The sequence below is a fragment of the Eubalaena glacialis genome, chromosome 2 (assembly GCF_028564815.1).
Source record: "Eubalaena glacialis isolate mEubGla1 chromosome 2, mEubGla1.1.hap2.+ XY, whole genome shotgun sequence".
Lineage (NCBI taxonomy): Eukaryota > Metazoa > Chordata > Mammalia > Artiodactyla > Balaenidae > Eubalaena > Eubalaena glacialis.
In genome coordinates, this window is record NC_083717.1 from 60,112,220 (window position 1) to 60,132,557 (window position 20,338).

The 20,338-nt window shown below is 41.5% G+C and overlaps 1 protein-coding gene across 5 annotated transcripts in view; it reads right to left on the reverse strand.

Moving 5' to 3' along the window:
- Positions 1-20,338, reverse strand: part of SCAPER (S-phase cyclin A associated protein in the ER) — a 473,441-nt gene that overhangs the window by 20,012 nt on the left and 433,091 nt on the right. For all 5 annotated transcript variants that reach the window (XM_061181876.1, XM_061181877.1, XM_061181878.1 and 2 more), the window contains 2 exons: positions 16,901-17,138; positions 11,617-11,766 (listed from right to left, as the gene is read on the reverse strand). In XM_061181876.1, coding sequence (XP_061037859.1) covers positions 11,617-11,766; positions 16,901-17,138 — 388 coding nt within the window. The remainder of the gene's footprint in view (positions 1-11,616; positions 11,767-16,900; positions 17,139-20,338) is intronic.

Below are 20,338 nucleotides of genomic sequence, written 5' to 3' on the forward strand. Positions count from 1 at the left end.
GCACACTAGGGTCTCTGACGAGGTGTGCAGCATCTGACGGCAGACCAAAGGTGCATAATCCCAAAGGAATTACATACACATGAAGAGATTTAAGAAAAATATTTTAAAATCCCCTCAGGAAACTTGCTATTAAATGAATGATATGGTGATTTGGGGGTCTTTAAGTGTAAATTTTCCCACACTGTGTGCTTTCAGAGTGAGGCATACTTGCCAAAAAGCCTTTTTTTTTTTAACCAAATCATAACAAGTCAGTGTAGATTTGCTGTGACAATGCCACCAACTTGATAAGCAAATACCCCAAAGATATCCACTCTCATAGCTGAGAGTCAAATAAACTTGGGGCCTACGTAATAAGGATGACATTTAACCTTCACAACAATCCTGTGAGTTAGGACTTCTTGGCTCTATGTTACAGCTGGGGAAAGCGACACTCAGGGTAACCTGCCCAAGTTCATCACTCAAGTGAGAGGAGGGCCTAGGATGTGAACCTAAGTCTGCCTCCAAAGCTTTCTCTCACACACTGCTGTTTTCTCAAATGCAGGATTTGCCAAACCTTAAGCACAGTGGTTTCCTTTGGATCTCAGAACTACTGGCTCCAGCAAACGCAAAACTAAGAAGTTTCTTTTAGAATAAATTCAAAGATAAATAACTTATAGTGCCAAAGAAATGGCTCTTAAATTTTTAGCTAAAAGTCAGTTCAGGAGGTTTGGTCACTAAAACAGAAGTGCTGTATCCTTCAAAATCTGGGGCCATTTTATCCTTTTCTGCAGTATTATGCCTAAGAAGAGATGTATTATCTCAACATCCAATAATTCATTCAACAAATATTAAGTAATTACTATGTGCCAGGCACTGCTGTAGGCACTGCAGACAAAGGCTCTGTTCTCAAGATACTAACATTCTAGCAGGATGGGGTGGGAGCGGGGAGACAGGCAAAATAAATAAATGTCAAGGGCGGGTAATAAGTATATGAATAAAAATAGAGCAAGGTAAAGGGGAAACAGTAACCATGGGGCTGATACACTATTTTAGATACTGTGGTCATGATAACATGACATCTGAGAAAAAAACCTTTGAAACTCCCCCACCTCCCAAACCATGCTGATTTCTGAGGGAAAAGATTCCCAGGTAGAAAACAGCAAGAACAAAGGTTTGACATGAGACGTGTGTTTGTAGAAGAGCAAGGAGACCAGCATGGCTACAGTGGAGTACTTGCGACTACTGCAATTAGAAATGAAGATTATTAAATTCAAGTACTTATGTTGGTCTGGACATGACTTCCCACTTCACCTTAGAATTATATATTTGTCCTCCATCAGAGCTGGAAGGGCCCTTGGGAGTACCCAGCCTAACTCTGGGTAAAGCCCAGAGAAGGGCAGTGACTTGCCCAGCGCCACACAGCTGTACAGCTGTGAAAGGACCCAGCTGTTCTGACTGCTGCACTAGTATTTGTGCTGGGCTTTTTGTGACTGATGAGGATCTTATGTAAGATTTCCTACCTCAGGAGAGGTGTTTTCTCTGTGATTACAGATTAAGTCTTTATAGTCTATCTCAGTGATTTATTAAAAAGGTCCCTCTAGGGCTTCCCTGGTGGCGCAGTGGTTGGGGGTCTGCCTGCTAATGCGGGGGACACGGGTTCGAGCCCTGGTCTGGGAGGATCCCACATGCCGCGGAGCAACTAGGCCCGTGAGCCACAATTGCTGAGCCTGCGCGTCTGGAGCCTGTGCTCCTCAACAAGAGAGGCCGCGATAGTGAGAGGCCCACGCACCGCGATGAAGAGTGGCCCCCGCTCGCCGCAACTGAAGAAAGCCCTCGCACAGAAATGAAGACCCAACACAGCCAAATATAAATAATTATTAAAAAAAAAAAAAAAATAAAGGTCCCTCTATGACCAAACACCAAGGCAGGACCAGAAAAAATTAGATTTACCACTGGTCATGAGTTAAACTTTGACAAAATATTCCTTCTGGCCTCATTTTCCACCCCATTAGAAGATTTCCAAGTGAGCAAAGGATGACTGAGGATTGTGCACACACCTGACCTGGCAGTAGGGTTCAGCTCTGGACCTTGTTCACAGGATCAGGGTTTGGGCACCTGGGGAATAGGGTGCTGACAGTTTATTGCTTGGTTTCCCCTTGTGCGTTTTCTGCTGCTCTGCCCAGTCTTGGGATGGAGCTCAGAAGGAGATGATTAACTTCATGGCATCTTGCGGCTAAACTAAGCCCTCACAATGACCCTATACATGCTCTTGGTCTCACTTCACTGCTGAAGGAGCTTAGTGTGTTCCCAACTTTTTATAGGAGAGTGGAGATGAAACTATGGTTAGCTTTCAGTTTCGAAGTTTCAATGTTAGATTTCCTGACAGCAGTTATTTTACTGGAGTGTTCTGAATCTGAGTTCCCCAAAAATGAGAAACTGAGAAGACTTGTGAAGGAAGGATACTTTACCTGTACAATCGTGTTTTTTTCCGATCACTATGCCAGAATTATGAATTCAGCCTACTGCTGAATCAGGTGTATTATTTAGTGCCATAAAGATGATGGTAACAGGGCCATCAGGGATAGCAACAGCTGCCTTTCTTGAGCATTCACTATGAGTCAGGGCCTTTATTGTCTCACTTAATTCACACAACAATGTGGGAAGTAGTGGTATTATGTTCTCCATTTCACAGATGAGGAAACCGAAGCTCACAGTTCAGTAACTTGACCAAACCAAGGTCACAGTGCTAGGAAAGAACAGAACATGGATTTCAAAGCCAGCTGACTTCAGAGCCTATGCTCTATGTCATGGAGGCGTGACATCTGACTTTTAGTACTATCAGAGATCAAGTTCAAAACCTCTACTGCTGACTGACTCAAGACGTGAATCCATTCAGGTGCCACCTTAACTATCGCTGTATCAGCCACAAGCAGGGGGATCCATGGGATTATTCGTGAGCCATGAATTAGGACACAATCCTGTACAAAGGGGGAGAAGAGTGTTCCTTTCTCAGTTAAGTGCTACAAGTATACCTGGCCAATGTTAGTCTTGGGTGGTGAAGGCTTCCGTCTGAGAGCTCAGTGGAGGCTCCCTTGCGGAGGCTGCCATTTACTCCAGCTGATTCCCTGGCAAGGCAACCACCGGGTCAAGGAGGGAGCTCCTTATAACCTCTCAGGTGGTTTTTGGAGTTAAAAGGTACTTGGTACGAGCTCATGGTACTTCAAACTACCCTTGTGTTGGAAAAGAGAGATGAGGACACCAAAGAGATGAGGGAAGTAAAAGGCATCTTTTATTTGGATTCTGTGACATTGGTGACTTTTAATACAAGCAGCCAAAACTGCTAACTGGCAAATTTCTCCATTCTAATATCAGCCAGGTCACTCACTAGAAGTCTTAGAATAAATCTTTAGGCAGGGGACTTCTCTGGTGGCGCAGTGGTTAAGAATCCGCCTGCCAATGCAGGGGACACAGGTTTGATCCCTGGTCCGGGAAGATCCCACATGCTGCAGAGCAGCTAAGCCCATGAGCCACAACTACTGAGCCTGCGCTCTACAGCCCGCGAGCCACAACTACTGAGCCCACGGGCCACAACTGCTGAAGCTCGTGTGCTCAGAGCCCATGCTCTGCAACAAGAGAAGCCACCGCAATGAGAAGCCCACGCACCGCAACGAAGAGTAGCCCCTGCTCACCGCAACTAGAGAAAGCCCGCGTGCAGCAATGAAGACCCAATGCAGCCAAAAATAAATAAATCAATAATTAAAAAAAAATCTTTAGGCAGAAGTTATTTTTAATTAGGAAATTTATTGTTCTACTTTTGGGAAAACCCCATAGTTTTCTTTGGTGCTGTAATATTGAGAGTAACTCCAAAATGGTTATACCGTTGAAGTTCTTCGGCTTTTCCTTAGACATGATACATTTTTATATTGTGAAAGGAACTGTATCTGTCACACAAAGAAAGAAAATACAGAAAGCTGACGTTTGTGTGACAGCTAGAGAATAAGCTGCCAACACTGGAAGAACAGAAAGGCCTTGAATGCTGGAGTTTCCACTTTGAGCCCACCATAGCAGACTCCATTCTTGGACTTGGATGGGGCTGGGGGAGTTTACCAAATGGGTGTGACCTAGGACCATCTGCCTTTGAGAAAAACAAAGAGTAAAGTAAGAATGTGTGAGCAGGAATTAGGCCACCTCTGAAAGTTCTAAAGGCTACAACGGAGCTCTGGAAATCCGCCACTCTTAAAACACAACTCTGTGTCCCTCACTTGTAGATGGTATACAACTGGGAAACTGCCCTGTTTTTGTTTGCAGGGAAACATCTGAGGTGAGTACAACGGATACATTTTAGGACCGTTTAGTCAATTAACATTTGGATTGTCTTATTAAGCCATCAAACTACAAAAGACTTGGAAAACGCATGTCACACAGCTCAGGCAGAATCTAGTTTCAAGAGCTTCACTGTCCAGCTTACTCGCAGGTTCTGATCTCCCCAGACACATTCAGGAACCTTTGGTGCAGTGCCGAGAAGATGATTACATGATCTGCATGACTCTCTACAGAGAAGCTGATGGGGGGAGGGTGGGCCAACGGGATCCTTCCTCCTTTCAACTATCACAGGAGACTCGGCTCTGATAGCTGGAATCTATGGGGTCTTTCCAAATGAAAAAGTCAGTCACTAACTACAATGAATATGCAAAGGTGCTTATTCCCAATACAGTAATATGCAGGCAGTCAAATCATCTGTCATTCAAGTTAATTTAATTATCAGACCACATTTAATTATCCAATATAAAATGTAAATAAAGTGAAGGTCTGACAGCCCATACTAATTATGTTCATTATAATAATTAAATGGGAAGGAACGTAGAGTCATGAAAGTACTGTAAAAGACAAGGAAGCTTTTGATTAAACAAAACATTTTAATTAGAAACTGCAGCCCTATAGGAAACAGATGATTGGTTCTATCAAGGATGGGGCATTACTTTTATTATCCAGGTTTCTCTTCTAAAGTCATCTTTAGTATCATGGGGCTCAGTCCTTCCAGTTAATAGACTAAATGGTGGCAAATAAAAAGTGCCAATCCTTTATGCAAAGCAGTTTCCTAATAAAACAGCCTTAGGCTGCAGCAGGAGTTCAGGATCTCCTGTCTTATAAAGACACAAGCTGGAAATAAAGGATCCTCTGTGGACAAACAGGAGCTGCAAATTAACATGACTTCTGCCTAATGATACAGAAAGATGAAATGAATTGAGCATCATAATTTCTCCTCTGAAATTTCTCTGATTTAAAGAAAGTGGCATGAGGTTAAATAAATTCACTTTCACAAGAACAGAAGTGAGGTGAAAAGGGCACTAACTGGACTGCCAATCAGGAGGTTGGGCTCTGCCAGTTCTTGCTTGGCAATTCCTTTTCCTTCTCTGAGCCTCAGTGTCTCCATCTACAGTATGAGGGAGCCGGACTAGGTATCTCAGGGCCCTTCCAGGATGAAGGCTCCATGAAACTGTGATTGAAACTGGAATGAGAGCTTAAAACTGCACTTCCATATCCCTCAGCAAATGCTCACTTGGCAAATTACTGGGTTTTGGAGGGAGCAGAAAGGGGATTTAGAATGAAAATAAACAATCAACTTTTTGGTTATAGAAAACTCCCCAGTTCTACTGGGATATGAGCAGTTATCATTCAGTAAGCTTGAGGCTATTTTCCCTACCCTTCCCTTGCCAGGCAGCCTGATGGGCGTGGAGCCCAGCCACGGATGGTGAGCATGGCTGTTTGGTGCAGGTGAAACGACTGTGGCTAGAGATGGCATCACACAGCACGGACACTGACATCTCACCTGTAAGTCTCTGCTCGTGAGTGTCTGCCAACGGACCCCCTGTATTAAGATAGGAGAACCAAGGTATATTCAGCTTTTAAGGATGAGCTGCCATGGAGTGGGCAAGCAGCTCATGAAGCCATCTGGTACTGAAAGAATCTGGAGTAGGGCAAGGAGGATCTAAAAAACCACAATATGTCTCCATAAGATCAGAATGCTGGTCTGTGGTTCTAATCTCAGCCTTTAAAATATCACAGACTCACGGAGCTCAAAGGAGAGATGATCTAGGACAATCCTAGATCATCCTAGATCATCATTAAAAAAAAAAAAAAGGGCTTCCCTGGTGGCGCAGTGGTTGGGAATCCGCCTGCCAATGCAGGGGACACGGGTTCGAGCCCTGGTCTGGGAAGATCCCACATGCTGTGGAGCAACTAAGCCCGTGAGCCACAACTACTGAGCCCATGTGCTGCAACTACTGAAGCCCATGCGCCTAGAGCCCATGCTCCGCAACAAGAGAAGCCACCACAGTGAGAAGCCCGCACACTGAAACGAAGACCCAACACAGCCAAAAATAAATAAATAAATAAATTTATAAAAAAACAAACAACAACAAAAAAACACAACTTTTTTTTGGTGGTAAAATATGGATAACATATAATTTACCATTTTAACCATTTTTAAGCCTACCATTCTCAATGGCATTAAGTACATTCACAATATTGTGCAACCATCACCACTATCCATTTCCAGAACCAAGCTATTGGGTTGGCCAAAAGGTTTGTTTGTTTTTTTCCATAGGATGGCTCTAGTAGCGCTTAGTTGTCTTTAACTTCATTCGAAACAATTTTGTTAGATTGTATTGTGACAGCTGTCATATCAGAGTGCATTTAAAAAAAAAATTATCAAAATTGGTGGATTTTTGTATAGTCATTTTAACATTGAAGATGGAAGGAAAAAAGCAACATTTTTGGCATATTATGTTTTATTATTTCAAGAAAGGTAAAAACGCAACTGAAACACACAAAAAAGATTTGTGCAGTGTATGGAGAAGGTGCTGTGACTGATCAAACGTGTCAAAAGTGGTCTGTGAAGTTTCGTGCTGGAGATTTCTCGCTGGACGATGCTCCACAGTCGGGTAGACCAGTTGAAGTTGATAGCGATCAAATCGAGACATTAATTGAGAACAATCAACCACACGGGAGACAGCCAACATACTCAAAATATCCAAATCAAGCGCTGAAAATCATTTGCACCAGCTTGGTTATGTTCATCGCTTTGATGTTTGGGTTCCACATAAGTTATGGGAAAAAAACCTTCTTGACCATATTTCCACATGCGATTCTCTACTTAAACATAACGAAAACGTTCTGTTTTTAAAACAAATTGTGATGGGCGATGAAAAGTGGATACTATACAATAATATGGAACAGAAGAGATCGTGGGGCAAGCGAAATGAACCACCACCAGCCACACCAAAGGCTGGTCTTCATCCAAAGAAGGTGATGTTGTGTATATGGTGAAATTGGAAGGGAGTCCTCTATTATGAGCTCCTTCTGGAACACTAAACAATTAATTCCAACAAGTACTGTTCCCAATTAGACCAACTGAAAGCAGCACTCGACGAAAAGTATCCGGAATTAGTCTACAGAAAACGCATAAGATTCTATCAGGATAACGCAAGACTGCATGTTTCTTTGATGACCAGGCAAAAACTGTTACAGCTTGGCTGTGAAGTTCTGATTCATCCACCTTATTCACCAGACATTGCACCTTCGGATTTCCATTTATTTCGGTCTTTACAAAATTCTCTTAATGGAAAAAATTTCAATTTCCTGGAAGACTGTAAAAGGCACCTGGAACAGTTCTTTGCTCAAAAAGATAAAAAGTTTTGGGAAGATGAAATTATGAAGTTGCCTGAAAAATGGCAGAAGGTAGTGGAACAAAACAATGAATACATTGTTCAATAAAGTTCCTGATGAAAATGAAAAATGTGTCTTAGTTTTACCTTAAAACCGAAGGAACTTTTTGGCCAACCCAATACCTCTTTGTATGGTCAAAAATGCTCAAGCCTCAAGAGGGAAAATGATTTATCTAAGATCCCGCAGCTAGTGGCAGAGCTGAGGTTAGAACTCAGGCCTTCTATTTGCTAGATTAGGGTCCATTTAGTGCTCATAAAACACACTCATTTACACTTTCCCAGGATCTTTATGCGTCTTCCCCACGTAAGGCACACAGATATGTCCCAGAAGCATTCAGAGTTGCAGAATGGCAGCTTCTCAGTGTACTGTCTAGGTAAATGGGCATCATCTTCTAAACCCTCCACCCCTGCCCAAGAAATACTTCAGAGATCACTGGTAGAACGGGCTGGTGATACATCTAATTTTCTTAAGCAATGTGAAATGAAAACACTGAGCTGGGCTTTGCAAGACCTGCGTTCTAGTCCTGGTATTTTAGCAATTCTTTATGTCATTTCAGGGGGCTTATTTCACCTCTCTGAGTCCCGATTCTTCACCTGTCTGTGAGGCGGGAGTAATTCCTCTGCCTACAGCCTCAATGAAGTGCTAATGAGGTCCAAGAGACCACAGATGTGGCAAGCAGTATAAAGAATTCTACAAATACCAGAGGTTATGCTTTAGAAAAGCATCTCCATAAGGTGCAATGTCTCAGTGTTTGACAATTACTATCATTTCTATCAATTTCTGATTTCTTCTCTACTTTTTGTCATATTCTTTCTTTTCACAGATTGTTGCATTTCAGCAATTGCCTGAGGACTGAACTGACTTCTCTGACCTTCCACCTTCCACCAAATCAGAAGTGGATGTCCAGTTAGGATTCAGTCCCTCTGGGAGGCAAGGTGTCGAGAAAGGAGGTCTGGCTTTTTTTACTTTTCTAATTTCTTCCTCTCAACAATTACCTCTAAACCCCACAGCTTCTTCCCCAACTGAGAAGCCATAGGGTCTCTGTCTCCTCCTTGTATTGCTTACTGTTCTCTCTGCCCATTTAATCTGCTTTCTTCCTGTCCCAGCATGCCCAGTCATTACTTTGCCATCAGGTCCACGTCAGTTCTAACATGCCATTTCCAAATACCAGTTCCCCCGACCCCATTTCTCACTGACTCTGGTGAGCCCAGAGATACTTAGAGTGTGTGTTTTATCTATAGGAGAGGATTAGTCTGTGATCTGGCATCAGCAGAAAATCTCTCTGAAATCCTACACAGTTCTGAGTTCAGTAAATTCATCACAACAGAGTTGGTTTAAGCAAAGAGTTTCAACCATCCCTAAACATGGGTGTGCTGAAGAAACTGAACTTTTTGCTGTAGAACTGTACAGCAAAATATTATCACACACACAAATTACTTACCTCTTTATAAGTGCAGTAGATAGTGTCATGATAAATGGTAAACGACTTAACAGGAAATTGTGAGGTAAACCATGGGCTGTCTACACAAGATAAAGCCACTCAGCCATTAAAAACTGTATTCACAAAGAAGGATTATGATATAATGTTAAGTGTATAAAGCAGGATAGGAGTGTATATACCATATGACCTCAGCTATATAAAAATATTCATAGAGGGCTAGGGAGTGGGTGAAGTGAGTGAAGGTGGTCAAAAGGTACAAACTTCCAGTTATAAGGTAAATAAGTTCTGGTGATGTAATGTACAGCATGGTGACTGAAGTTAACAATACTGTATTGTATATTTGAAAGCTGCTGAAGAGTAGATCTTAAAAGTTCTCATCACAAGGAAAAAAATTTTAACTACGTGAGGTGATGGCTAACTAAATTTACTGTGCTAATCATTTTGCAACATATAAATATATCAAATCTTCACACTGTACACACTTAAAAATAATACAGTGTTACATGTTAATTATATCTCAATAATATTAACTGGCAAAAATATTCACAGAAAAGAGACTGTAAGCAACCTGCCAAAATGGTAACAGTGACTATCTCAACAGTGAGATCAGGAATCTCAACAGTGAGATCAGTGATTCCTCCTCCTTCTTTACACTTGCCTATCTTTTTCATGATGAGTAAGAAACACTTTTGTTATCAGAAAAATAAAAACAAACTTTTAGAGGGAAATGAAGTGCAATTTAGTAGGTCAAATGGATACACGTGAAGAAAAGAAAACCACACAGGAGATTTCCCTCAACTTTCCTTCCTTGAGTAGCTTGTAAGAGACTCGTGAACCTGCTGGGCTTAGTCCGCAGAAAGGACAAAGCATCAGTACCTGAGAGAGCACTGCGTGAGTGCTCCTGTGGCGGGAGGTGAGAAAGATCTACCCTTCTGGCAACGAGGTCTGCGAAAGGGGAATTTTTCTACGTATGATGCTTCTTCTGGCAAGGGTCCACATTTTCTACATTTTAATCATGGACATCTTTCTAGAATGGACTTCATATTCCTCAGCCTTCTTAAAGGGAATGCACAGAACATACATTTTGCCTCCATGCTCTCTCAGGGTCCACACTGGGGGCATCAACAATCATCCAGGGAAATAAAATACAGGGCTTAGTGTCCCTTTGAAACAAGATAGCTACAATTTTTTTTTCTTTTCTTTTTTGGCCATGCCACGCGGCATGCAGGATCTTAGTTCCCTGACCAGCGATCAAACCAACGCCCCCTGCAGCGGAAGCGCAGAGTCTTAACCGCTGGACAGCCAGGGAAGTCCCAGATGGCTACAATTTCTGAGGTCTTGTGCTTGTCTTGTGTTTTTCTATCCTCTTTCTTCTTATCAGATAGGCAGTTTCAGCTCTTAGTGTGTAGGTTCTCACCTTGTATTTGGCTCTGGCACTACAGCTATCTCCTGCCCTTCTTCCGCCCTGGTCTAGTTTACTGCAGGCTAATAAACCTAGTAAGCACACTTATTAGAGAGTTGCCTAAAATAAAAATTAGTAAGCTTAGAGTGAGGGTTAAGGGTTGTTCATAGGCCTTTATCTCAGCTATAATCCACATAATTAAGGTTGCTGAATATGAGGCTTTAGATAAATGAGGTAGTCAGGAATTACAATTTGATATGTTAGTTATGCCATAACTCTGTTTTTAAAAATAAACATAACAACCTAAATGGGAAAAGAATTTGAAAAAGAATAGATACATGTATATGTATAACACTTTGCTGTACACCTGAAACTATCACAACATTGTTAATCAACTATACTCTAATATAAAATAAAAAGTTAAAAAAAGATAAAGTGCTTTATTATTGTTATTTTTAAAATAAAATCTGTAACACAGATTTCCCAACTTTTTAAAGCAACAGAACCCTATTTACAAATGAAATCTTGCTCAGAAACCAAATAATCAAAATAGTTAAAAGCAAAAACTACTCTGGGTGATTCAAGGGGGTAAGGCCCAAGCCCTGCCTTCTCAGGCTCCCCTCCAGCACCATCTGGCACCCTCTTAAGCACCTAGGCAGAAGCCAAAGACCAAGAGCAGTTTCATAAAGCACCAGACTAATGCTATAATATTTGCAAAGTGACCCAAGTTGAAAGATGCAATCTATTTCATTAAAACAACAACAAAAAAATATGAATAAAGCATCAGGATCTACGTGGTAAGGGAGTAGATGCTTCTGTGCGGCTTAAGAAGAATATTTTATTAAAAATATCTTATTTTTATAGCTTTAAGAGGAAGTCCTAGTGCTGGTCTAGTGCTGATCAAATCTCTTTGGAGAGAAGTCAGAGGCATATCCCTGGAGCCTGGTTAAAGGGCCCCACACAGGACAGATGGGTTCCAGCAGGCTAGCCTGCCTTTTCTCACTCCAATACCTCACACTCTCAGTGCTGGGGAAGCAGTCTGAGGAACTTTTCCTGTGTCTCTTACCTGGTTATCTGGGTGGTTGACAGTGAAGTAGCCCACACAGACGATGACCTCATGAAGGAGGCTTTCACAGGAAACGTGGCTGCAGTGGCCCAGTAGGGAGCTGGCGATGTGCCGGAATGCAAGGGACAAGCCCTCTGCCCCTACAATAGACTAACAAAGACAAGGAGCAGTTAGAACTCCCCAGCCCAGGGACAGCCAGGGCTGCAAATCACAAAACACACCTGGGCCCTGTGCACCTTCTGCCATGATGCCAGAAAAGCATATGAAATTTCTAGAGCACTGTGCTTAACAGTTCAGTTCAGGGATTCCTGCTCCAATAAACGACCATAATAAATGCAACGTTTAAACTGAAAAAAAAAAAAAAAAAAAAAAAGACAGAAAATAAAGCATAGCGGACCAAATGTTTGTACTATGTGGATCAAGACACTATTTACCTAAAGCAAGGGTGTTTATCCCATTTTTAACGAGGTATTTTTTTTCTCATTGCACAGTCTCACTGTAGAAAATTTGGAAAAATATAATAATACTAAAATTCACCTGTAAATCTACCATTTAGCTAAATTCCAAAACTTTTTTTTTTTTTCTGAAGGAGAAAATATTTTCTTGTATGCAGGGATAAAAATACAATTCTAATTATTTACTTATGTTCAAATAGAAAAGAAATATAAATAACAATTAGTTATTATTCAAATAGCTCTAGAGCTCCCAAAGTAATGTAAAAAACCCAACAACCTCCCCCCGCCCCCCAAAAAACCCACAAAAAACAAACCATGAAGCCCCCTCAGCTATGAGGCTTCTGGGATCCTTTCTTGAGACAGTCAAAGGGCTGTTGGTGGTGGGCGACGCGGGAGGAGAGCCCGAGTCTGTCTGTGCAGCCTGAAGCGTCTATTTAATAAACATGTCAAACAGACAGAGCGACAGGAGGGCAAAGGGGAGAGGCGAGGCCCACAGAATGCACTCGCAGCCCGCACTGGAATGAAGCACCACTGCCAGCCTGTGGGAAAAGGCAGTGTTTTAAACTCATCTCTTGATTTGAGGTCTTGGCTGGCTTGAACCAGGTCAGATACGTTGCAGCTTGGAAGTTTCAATGAATTCACTCTGCCTAACAGCCGGGGAAACACAGTCTTTTTAATAAATACTGTTGAAACAAAATTACTACTAAATTTTAAGAGTGCCTTCTGTCTCCGTTTCATTGCACTGAGACAAAATGTTTTTCAAGCCCCAAAGAGACTTCAGGAGGGCCCTGCTCCTTTAAATCAAGTAGTGACACCTTCTCAGCTCAGCCCTTATTTAATTAGTTGTGTCCAGCTTGCTGTGACCCAGTGCCCTCTGTTTAACCTTCACTGATAAGAGCAGGTCAAGGGGCATGTAAGTTTGAATATAGAAATTAAACCAATTTTTCAAGGAAACTATATTTCCTTTTTAGCCAGAATTAATTGCCAAGTCAGTACATTGATTTGTTTCTTGAGACCACCTTCAATTGTAAAAACTGTCAAAGTATATGCACTATACAATATCCGGGATCTCAAGGCCATCTGTGCCAATATGAATTCAGAGTGAAATCAGACTCTTTGCTGAAGGGAGAAAAATATTTTGACAGCCTTATTAGTATATAATGAAATGGAACCAGTTAAGAAAATATTCTAATGGATAACCTTTTGTTACTACTATGCGATGAATTCTCACACAAAACAATCACATAGGTTTATGGCTTCAAAGAAGGGTGCAGAAGCACTGGGAATGCTGCATTCGAAACCTAACCTTTTGATTCAACATCTGCAAGATGGTTTGGGTAAATTCTTCACCTTCAGAATATGAGTCAGTCCACATTTCCTGAGGGCCTACTATGTGCTAGCTAGCACAGTGCCTTTATGTAATCTCATTTAAACCTCAGACTTGTGAGGTAAGTGTTTTTAAATCTCTATTTTACAAATGAGAAACTCAGTCTTAAGGATTCAAATGACTTGTCTAAGGTCATACAACTTGGTAGTATGATGGCTCAAAGTCAGGTCAGTCTGACTCTAGACCCAGAGGTCTTGATGAGGATGCTTCTCCATAACAGCTCTACAGAGATGCATTCTTGTGATGCACTGGGACTCAAACCGTCAACATGTCTTACACTGTCTTGTCTAACTCTTCAGAGGGTCAGACCATTTATCTCATTTCAATTTTCTTCTTCAGTTCCTTCAATCCTCTCAGGCAATTCATAAATTGTCTCCCAGATTTTTTCTGAGCTCAGACCCATACTGTACCTAAAATCTCTTTTCCTGTGCTTTATAAACATAGTTCCTGAAATCTCACTTTTGACAAGTAGTTTTAATGAACTAGAATATGAGTTTCTCTGACCATATCTATCATAAAAATAATACTTTTCTCCTAAACTCACCCATTGCTTTACAATGCAAACATTGTGTCTTTGTATGCTATTTACTTGACCACTGCATGCTTGATCAGATGTCTGTCTACATCAGTGATGTCTGTGTGGTCAGACGCTTTGCTTTAGCTTGCGCAACAGAGTGCAGTGGTTAGTTAAAAAAAATGACTATAAATCTTTGACAGTCCTCCCATTGAGAGATGGGGCCTATGTCTTCTCCTCTTGAATCTGGAAGGCTTATGACTGATTTAACCAATAGAGGATGGCTGATATGTAACTATATGACTTCTGAGGCCAGGTCATAAAAAAGCCATGCAGCTTCCGTTGGTTCTCTTGGAGCAGTTGTTTTCCAGAAGCTTCCTCTCAGGAAACTCCTACTGAGAACCCAGACACCACGATGTTTTGAGAAGCCCAAGTCACATAGAGAAGCCATATGTAGAGTCTCTGGCCAATAGTCCTTGATGAACCTAGTCTTTGAGTAATCAATCCCAGGCATAAAACATGAAAGTGCAGGAGCCTCCAGATAATTTGAGCTCCCAGATATTTGAGTCAATTTGCCCCTCTTCTCCATACCCCGCAACCCCAGTCATTCGAGCCCCTCAGCTGAAGCCCTACATGGTGGAGTAGTGACAAGCTATCTCCACTGTGAAAAGCCCTGCCTGAATTCTAGATCCACAGAATCTGTGATCATAACGGTTGTTGTTTACCCCACTAAGTTTGTTTGTTTTTCAAATGTATAAAAGTAACTGGAACAGTAAGGTAATCATTGGTAGGTGTATTAAAGGACCTGATGCTAGAAATTCTAGGTATCTGGGTCCCTGCACACACTGATGAAGCATAAGAGAAAAACATGTGCTCGACTTTGGGCACCAAAAGGATGGCAGCCAGGAGGAGGGTCCCTGAAGGCTTTCCTGGCCCATGCACTGGTTAAGGGGAAAAAGGTACCTGGGAACAATGTCTGGAGAGAGGATGAGAAGCAGTGATGGCAAAATTGACTAAAATAAGACAGGAGAGTCAGAACAGAGAACAGGAAAAGAAGAAAAAGCAGGAAAGAATTAAGAGAAATACGGAGTAACAGGAAGGACAGAGAAGAAAGAAGCAAAAGAAGTGTTAGGAACCAGCCGCAAAAGGACATTCCCCTGGCGAGGTGGGCATCTCACTCTAAGAATGGCTCGAACTCTCGAGTCACCTTGGTGTTTCTCCTGGGGTTGTGGCAAAAGAGGCTCAGGTAGGGAATATATTCTGGGCTCGATACGGCAAGGAGCTGCAGAGGAGAAATCGTGGTTTCATCTTAGTTGGGCATGAAGGGCTCCAGAAATAGATTTTTGAATTTTCTAACATTATTGGCCATTGTGCCTAAAGGTCATGAGGGAGCAGGGCTGGTTGGAGTTCAGTGGTTCTTTTGAGTAAGGCTGCACAGGCTGTGAGTTCATGGAGGGCTGGGGGTAGGGCAGGGACCTGGGGCTCCCTGACACTCAGAGTGACTGATGGAATGAATGGCTGACTTAATGTAAATGCTTGTGTATGATGTGGCGACCCCTGAAGCAGTATAAATCCTGGTCAGAAGACCCATAAACCAGGAGCTCAGGATCATTTTTAGGTATTTGCTTTTCATAATCCCTGGTAACAGAAGAAATCACTCTAGTTGGACCTAGCTGATGGGTAGCCTGCTGGTCTCCATATTCTGAGGGCATAAAATTAGCATATCTTGATTTCTAAGCTGTTTCTAGACAGAACACAATGGGGTTGGGTCTTCATAAAACACAAATGTTACGTTCAACCCAGAGGCAAGAACCATTGGCATTCTCTGGAGCAGGTACCTGTTGTTCTAGGTGTGGCTGTAAACTCTCAGAACTTTACATACTGTGTAGCTACCACCTAAGGCTAGTTCAAGTGCTTTGAAAACTGAAAAGCATTAACCCTAAGGAAGAGATTTCTGTTCTTATGATGGATAAACTAACTCTACAGAGTTGAAAGATATTGAATCCAATGATACGACTTAACTAATTTCCAGTTGTGAAGAGAATGACAGGAAGACAAGAACTGCACATTTGTCACCAGCTACAAAACAGAAGTGTTTCTTCCATCTTGCGATGGCCAAAGACTACAATTTTCATACATTTGTATCTCTATAACCTTTTTCCCTTTGAGCAAAGCAATTCATCTAAATTATGGGTTCATTATCTGCCAAGTTTGTTCCTTTTTTAATGAAATCATTTGACAGTTAATAAACTGAAAGAGAAAGTCTACTCCTTGGGGCTTGCTCTGTTCCAAAGGTTCAGTGTTTTTGAAAATTAAATTTCCTATATGAAAAACAATCTGTTTCTAAGCTGACAGTCTGGTGTTATAACATAAAGCAATTTTTCCTTAGCTATAAAAACTTAATATTTATAGGGGTTTGCACATTTAACTACACATGCACTTTACGTTGGATACAAGTCAGTTAAATCATTCATAGACAGTCATATCAATCAAAACAATTTACCTAATTTTGGTTGTGTTTATATAAGAAACCATTACTTTCCTTAATATTTAAATGTTTATGGTATGATAATGTCTTTTCTAAAGAAATCAAGACAGAAGATTTATAAGTAGCAGAATGGCATAGGCTTGGGGCCATGGGTACCAGTCCTGGCTCAGCCATGTGTAACCCTGGGAAATTACTTAACTGCCAGCTTTTTCACCTGTAAAATGGGTATAATAATATTTTGTAGGGTAGTCATGAGAATAAATAAGAAAGCATATGCAAAGCACCTAATCCAGTTCCTAGAATACAGTAGCTTAATAAATAGTATGTATTATTATTCCCTGTATTGTAGCTTATTCCTTATGCCCCAATCCAGGAGAAGAACCTCTCATCATATCTATACAAAATTATTAACTCTTGGCTGGTTAACCAATTCCTGGTACCTGAAAAGCAGGCAGATCAAGAGCTGCAAAGCTGTTGAAGAAACGTAAACTCTGAATGGCCACTTGGACTGTGTTCTGAGCGTAACTCTCCTTGGGACTAGAAGTGCCGGGGTCCGAGATTGTGCCATGGAAGAGGACACAGTAGAGCATATGCAGAACTCCAGCCAGGTCTGTGGCCTGAAGAGCAGCTGTCAGTCCTGTGGGATCTTGGCGATTATTGTCAAATATGCTGTGTGACCTGATAAAGAAACATTCAACTTTTTAAGAGAAATCTACTTAAAGGATGTTAGCATTTTTATAGGTCAAATGGAACATGACAAGCAGACCGTTAAAAGCAAACCATGTGAGTGGTGTAGTAAGGTAACAAGAAACCTCAAGGAGTAAATGCAGCCCTTCCCCCACCAAGTGCACTGCGGCCTGCCCTTTTCTCCGGCTGGGAGACCGGGCTGCTGCAGCAGTGGCAACTGAGTACTCTGCAGCCAGCCTGAGGCTGCTACCACCCTTTGCAGCCTAGATAGCTCCACTCTGTTTAGATTCCAGGCCTGGTGGAACTGGACAGAGTCCATGAGAGCTGTTGGGACTCAGAAATCAAAACACCATGGCTTCCTTTCTGGATACACAAGGGAATCTTCTCAGGGGAGGCAGTTACTGGGAAAGCACGAGGCCTCAAAAACCCAGTAGTGTGTTGGTATACCGTGACAGGGAGACACTTCAGCCGCTTTTGAAGGCACAGTTCCATCATCAAGGAGTATTGGCAGGACAGGTTGTAGGGGCCAGAGTCCCAAGAACAAGCTAGTGCTGGATTAGCTTTGTACAAATCACCTTGAAGTTAGCTTAGCAATTGTGGCAGGCAGTATGGATGAGCAAGAAGCAATGGCAGTGGCAAATGAATTCCTCAAATCAATAGGAAAGGAAGGGTTTGCTAAATCCACCTCACTCTGGAACTCAGGTATACGTGACGCATCTAGCGATCAAGAGCCTACAATTTTAGTAAATGTGGCTGCTAAGCATTCATTCACCCTTTTTGCCCCTAGAAACCATACCCAGGTTTCTCTCCCCTTCCCACAGCCAACATGCTTCAGGTGGGGCCCCATTCCTATTCACTCTGGCTCAAGGGTATGTAGGCCTAAGGTAAGGGGAACATGGAGGGATATTCTTGTGCTGAAATGCCTGGAAAGAAGCCCTCACTTTTTCTCCACAGGTTTGAATCTGAAATGTAAGGTCTGTAGCTGCTGCAGCCATTTGTTCTAACCACTGCACAAATCCTCAGGTCTCTGGGCTGTTCCAAGTGGGTCAGTCACCTTCCTTCATGGGACACAGCTTTTTCTCAGGAAGGGAAGTTACAAGTCCCTGCTCAGTGTCTCCCTTTAACCTGGTATGATCTGCACAAAACTGAGCAGAAGTGTCTTTATGTTTCTGCCACAGGATGATGCCCTTCCCTATTTTTAACACTAATATAGGTCCCTCCCATTCCTTTTTCTGTTGTTGTTATTGTTCCTTTCAGCTGGAATCTAGAATGGGAGAGAGGCATTAAAGATCTATGCTTATCTCATAAACTTGCCCAGAAGCACTGAAGAGATGCCACTAAGTAAATATGAATTCGCAAGTGCTGGCTGGCAAGTTTCTAGTATCTTGTCTAGTTTTCTAATCCATAACTTTTTTAAGGGATTATATTATTCATTCTAATTTGTTAGTTTCATCAAAGTATAGTTTTATTCATAACCATGGTAAGCATTTATTTCCTGAATGTGCACTATTTCTGATAGTCTAAGAATGTGGGATGACACTTGTTCTCTTCTCAAGAAAGCAGGTCTTATGAAATACTATCATCTCATTTGCATGGCAGGACCTGCTAAGTACATTCACATCTTCCACCCCGCCTCATCTGTAGTTCTTCATAGTTGGTAGAGAAGGTATTGTTCTTCTCACTTCACACATGACGCAACTGAAACCCTCAGAGATTCAGTGAGATGTTTTAGGTCATAAACATTTGTCAGTGGCAAAGGCAGGGGTACTACCAAGAACTTTTGACTCTTTAAAGGCAGGGCTTTGTCCAAAGACCAAAACATCCAGGCCAAACAGGAGGTGACCTCTTCTTTTATCTCCATGCCTTTTCTTAAATCAAATCTCGGGGTTAACTGAACACTGTTAAAGTACACAGAGGCTGTAATGTAATCCTGATCATCACGAAGAGACACTTTCTGTCTTATGGGACTCAGTAAAAACAAAAAGTTAAGAAATTATATTTATTTGCTTATAGGCACATCTGAACCTTTACACAAACTGTTAGCTAATGTCAGTTCAGTTCGCCCTTCCTTCCTTCCTTCCATTATAGCCATGAGAGTTAGGGGTCAGACCCTGACTAAAGACGTGAGTAGAGATTAATGTGTCTGAGTTTATTATATAGATTCCAAAAAGGGGTCTGTGTTTGTTTAACAATGACTGCCTTTTAGAACCAATGACAAGTCAGAAGACATTTCTCCCTAAAGCTAATTTCTAATAGGCTTTCAGAACCTTGGGGATGAGTGACATCACTGCTGGTGACAACATTTTTTCTTCTTTGTGATTCAGAATGGTGACCTCCCCTTTACTGCCTGTGTTGCTTTTAAACTGATTATTAGCATATTCAAATGCAGATATTCAGGAATATAGCTTTATTATTTAGAACACTTTGTAACAGTTAATCTTTGTAAGCATTTATGAAATGACATGAATTCACTGCTATTACTTCTTTAAAAGAATAAATTAAAAAAAACCCAGCAAGTGAAGATCATCAGAATAGTTTCTCTTCTCTCCACCCCACCCTATTTAGGAAAATACTAAACTATAAAATAACATAACTCAGGATCTTTTGCAATATTCTTCTGATGAAATAAAAATGTTGATTCAGAAAAATCAATTAAATTAGCATTCAAGAACTCAGATGTGGAAATGGTTCAAAATGTATATTAATATTGCTTTGTGGAAAAGACAATTAATTTTAAAGTGAGCCTACAGAATATACAGGGTGGAGGGGAGGGGAGAGAGCTTGTCTGCTGCATTTGGCTTCCACAGGACTAATGTAGACCTGAAGGGACTTTAGAAAATGTTTACTTTTGATTTAGTCTGAAATACGGATAATTTGTCCTTGAACAGGCCACTGGCTCCTGTTGGTCTTAAATGTCAGCTATAATCACTTTAAGCCTAAATGTTTATAATAAAAAAGTAAAAGGCCTTATTCATATCAGGCACAGGTTATAAAGTTTTCTTTTTCTTTTTTTTAATAAATTTATTTATTTATTTATTTTTGGCTGCGTTGGGTCTTTGTTGCTGCGCGTGGGCTTTCTCTAGTTGTGGCGAGCGGGGGCTACACTTTGTTGCGGTGCATGAGCTTCTCATTGTGGTGGCTTCTTGTTGCAGAGCATGGACTCTAGGTGCGCGGGCTTCAGTAGTTGTAGC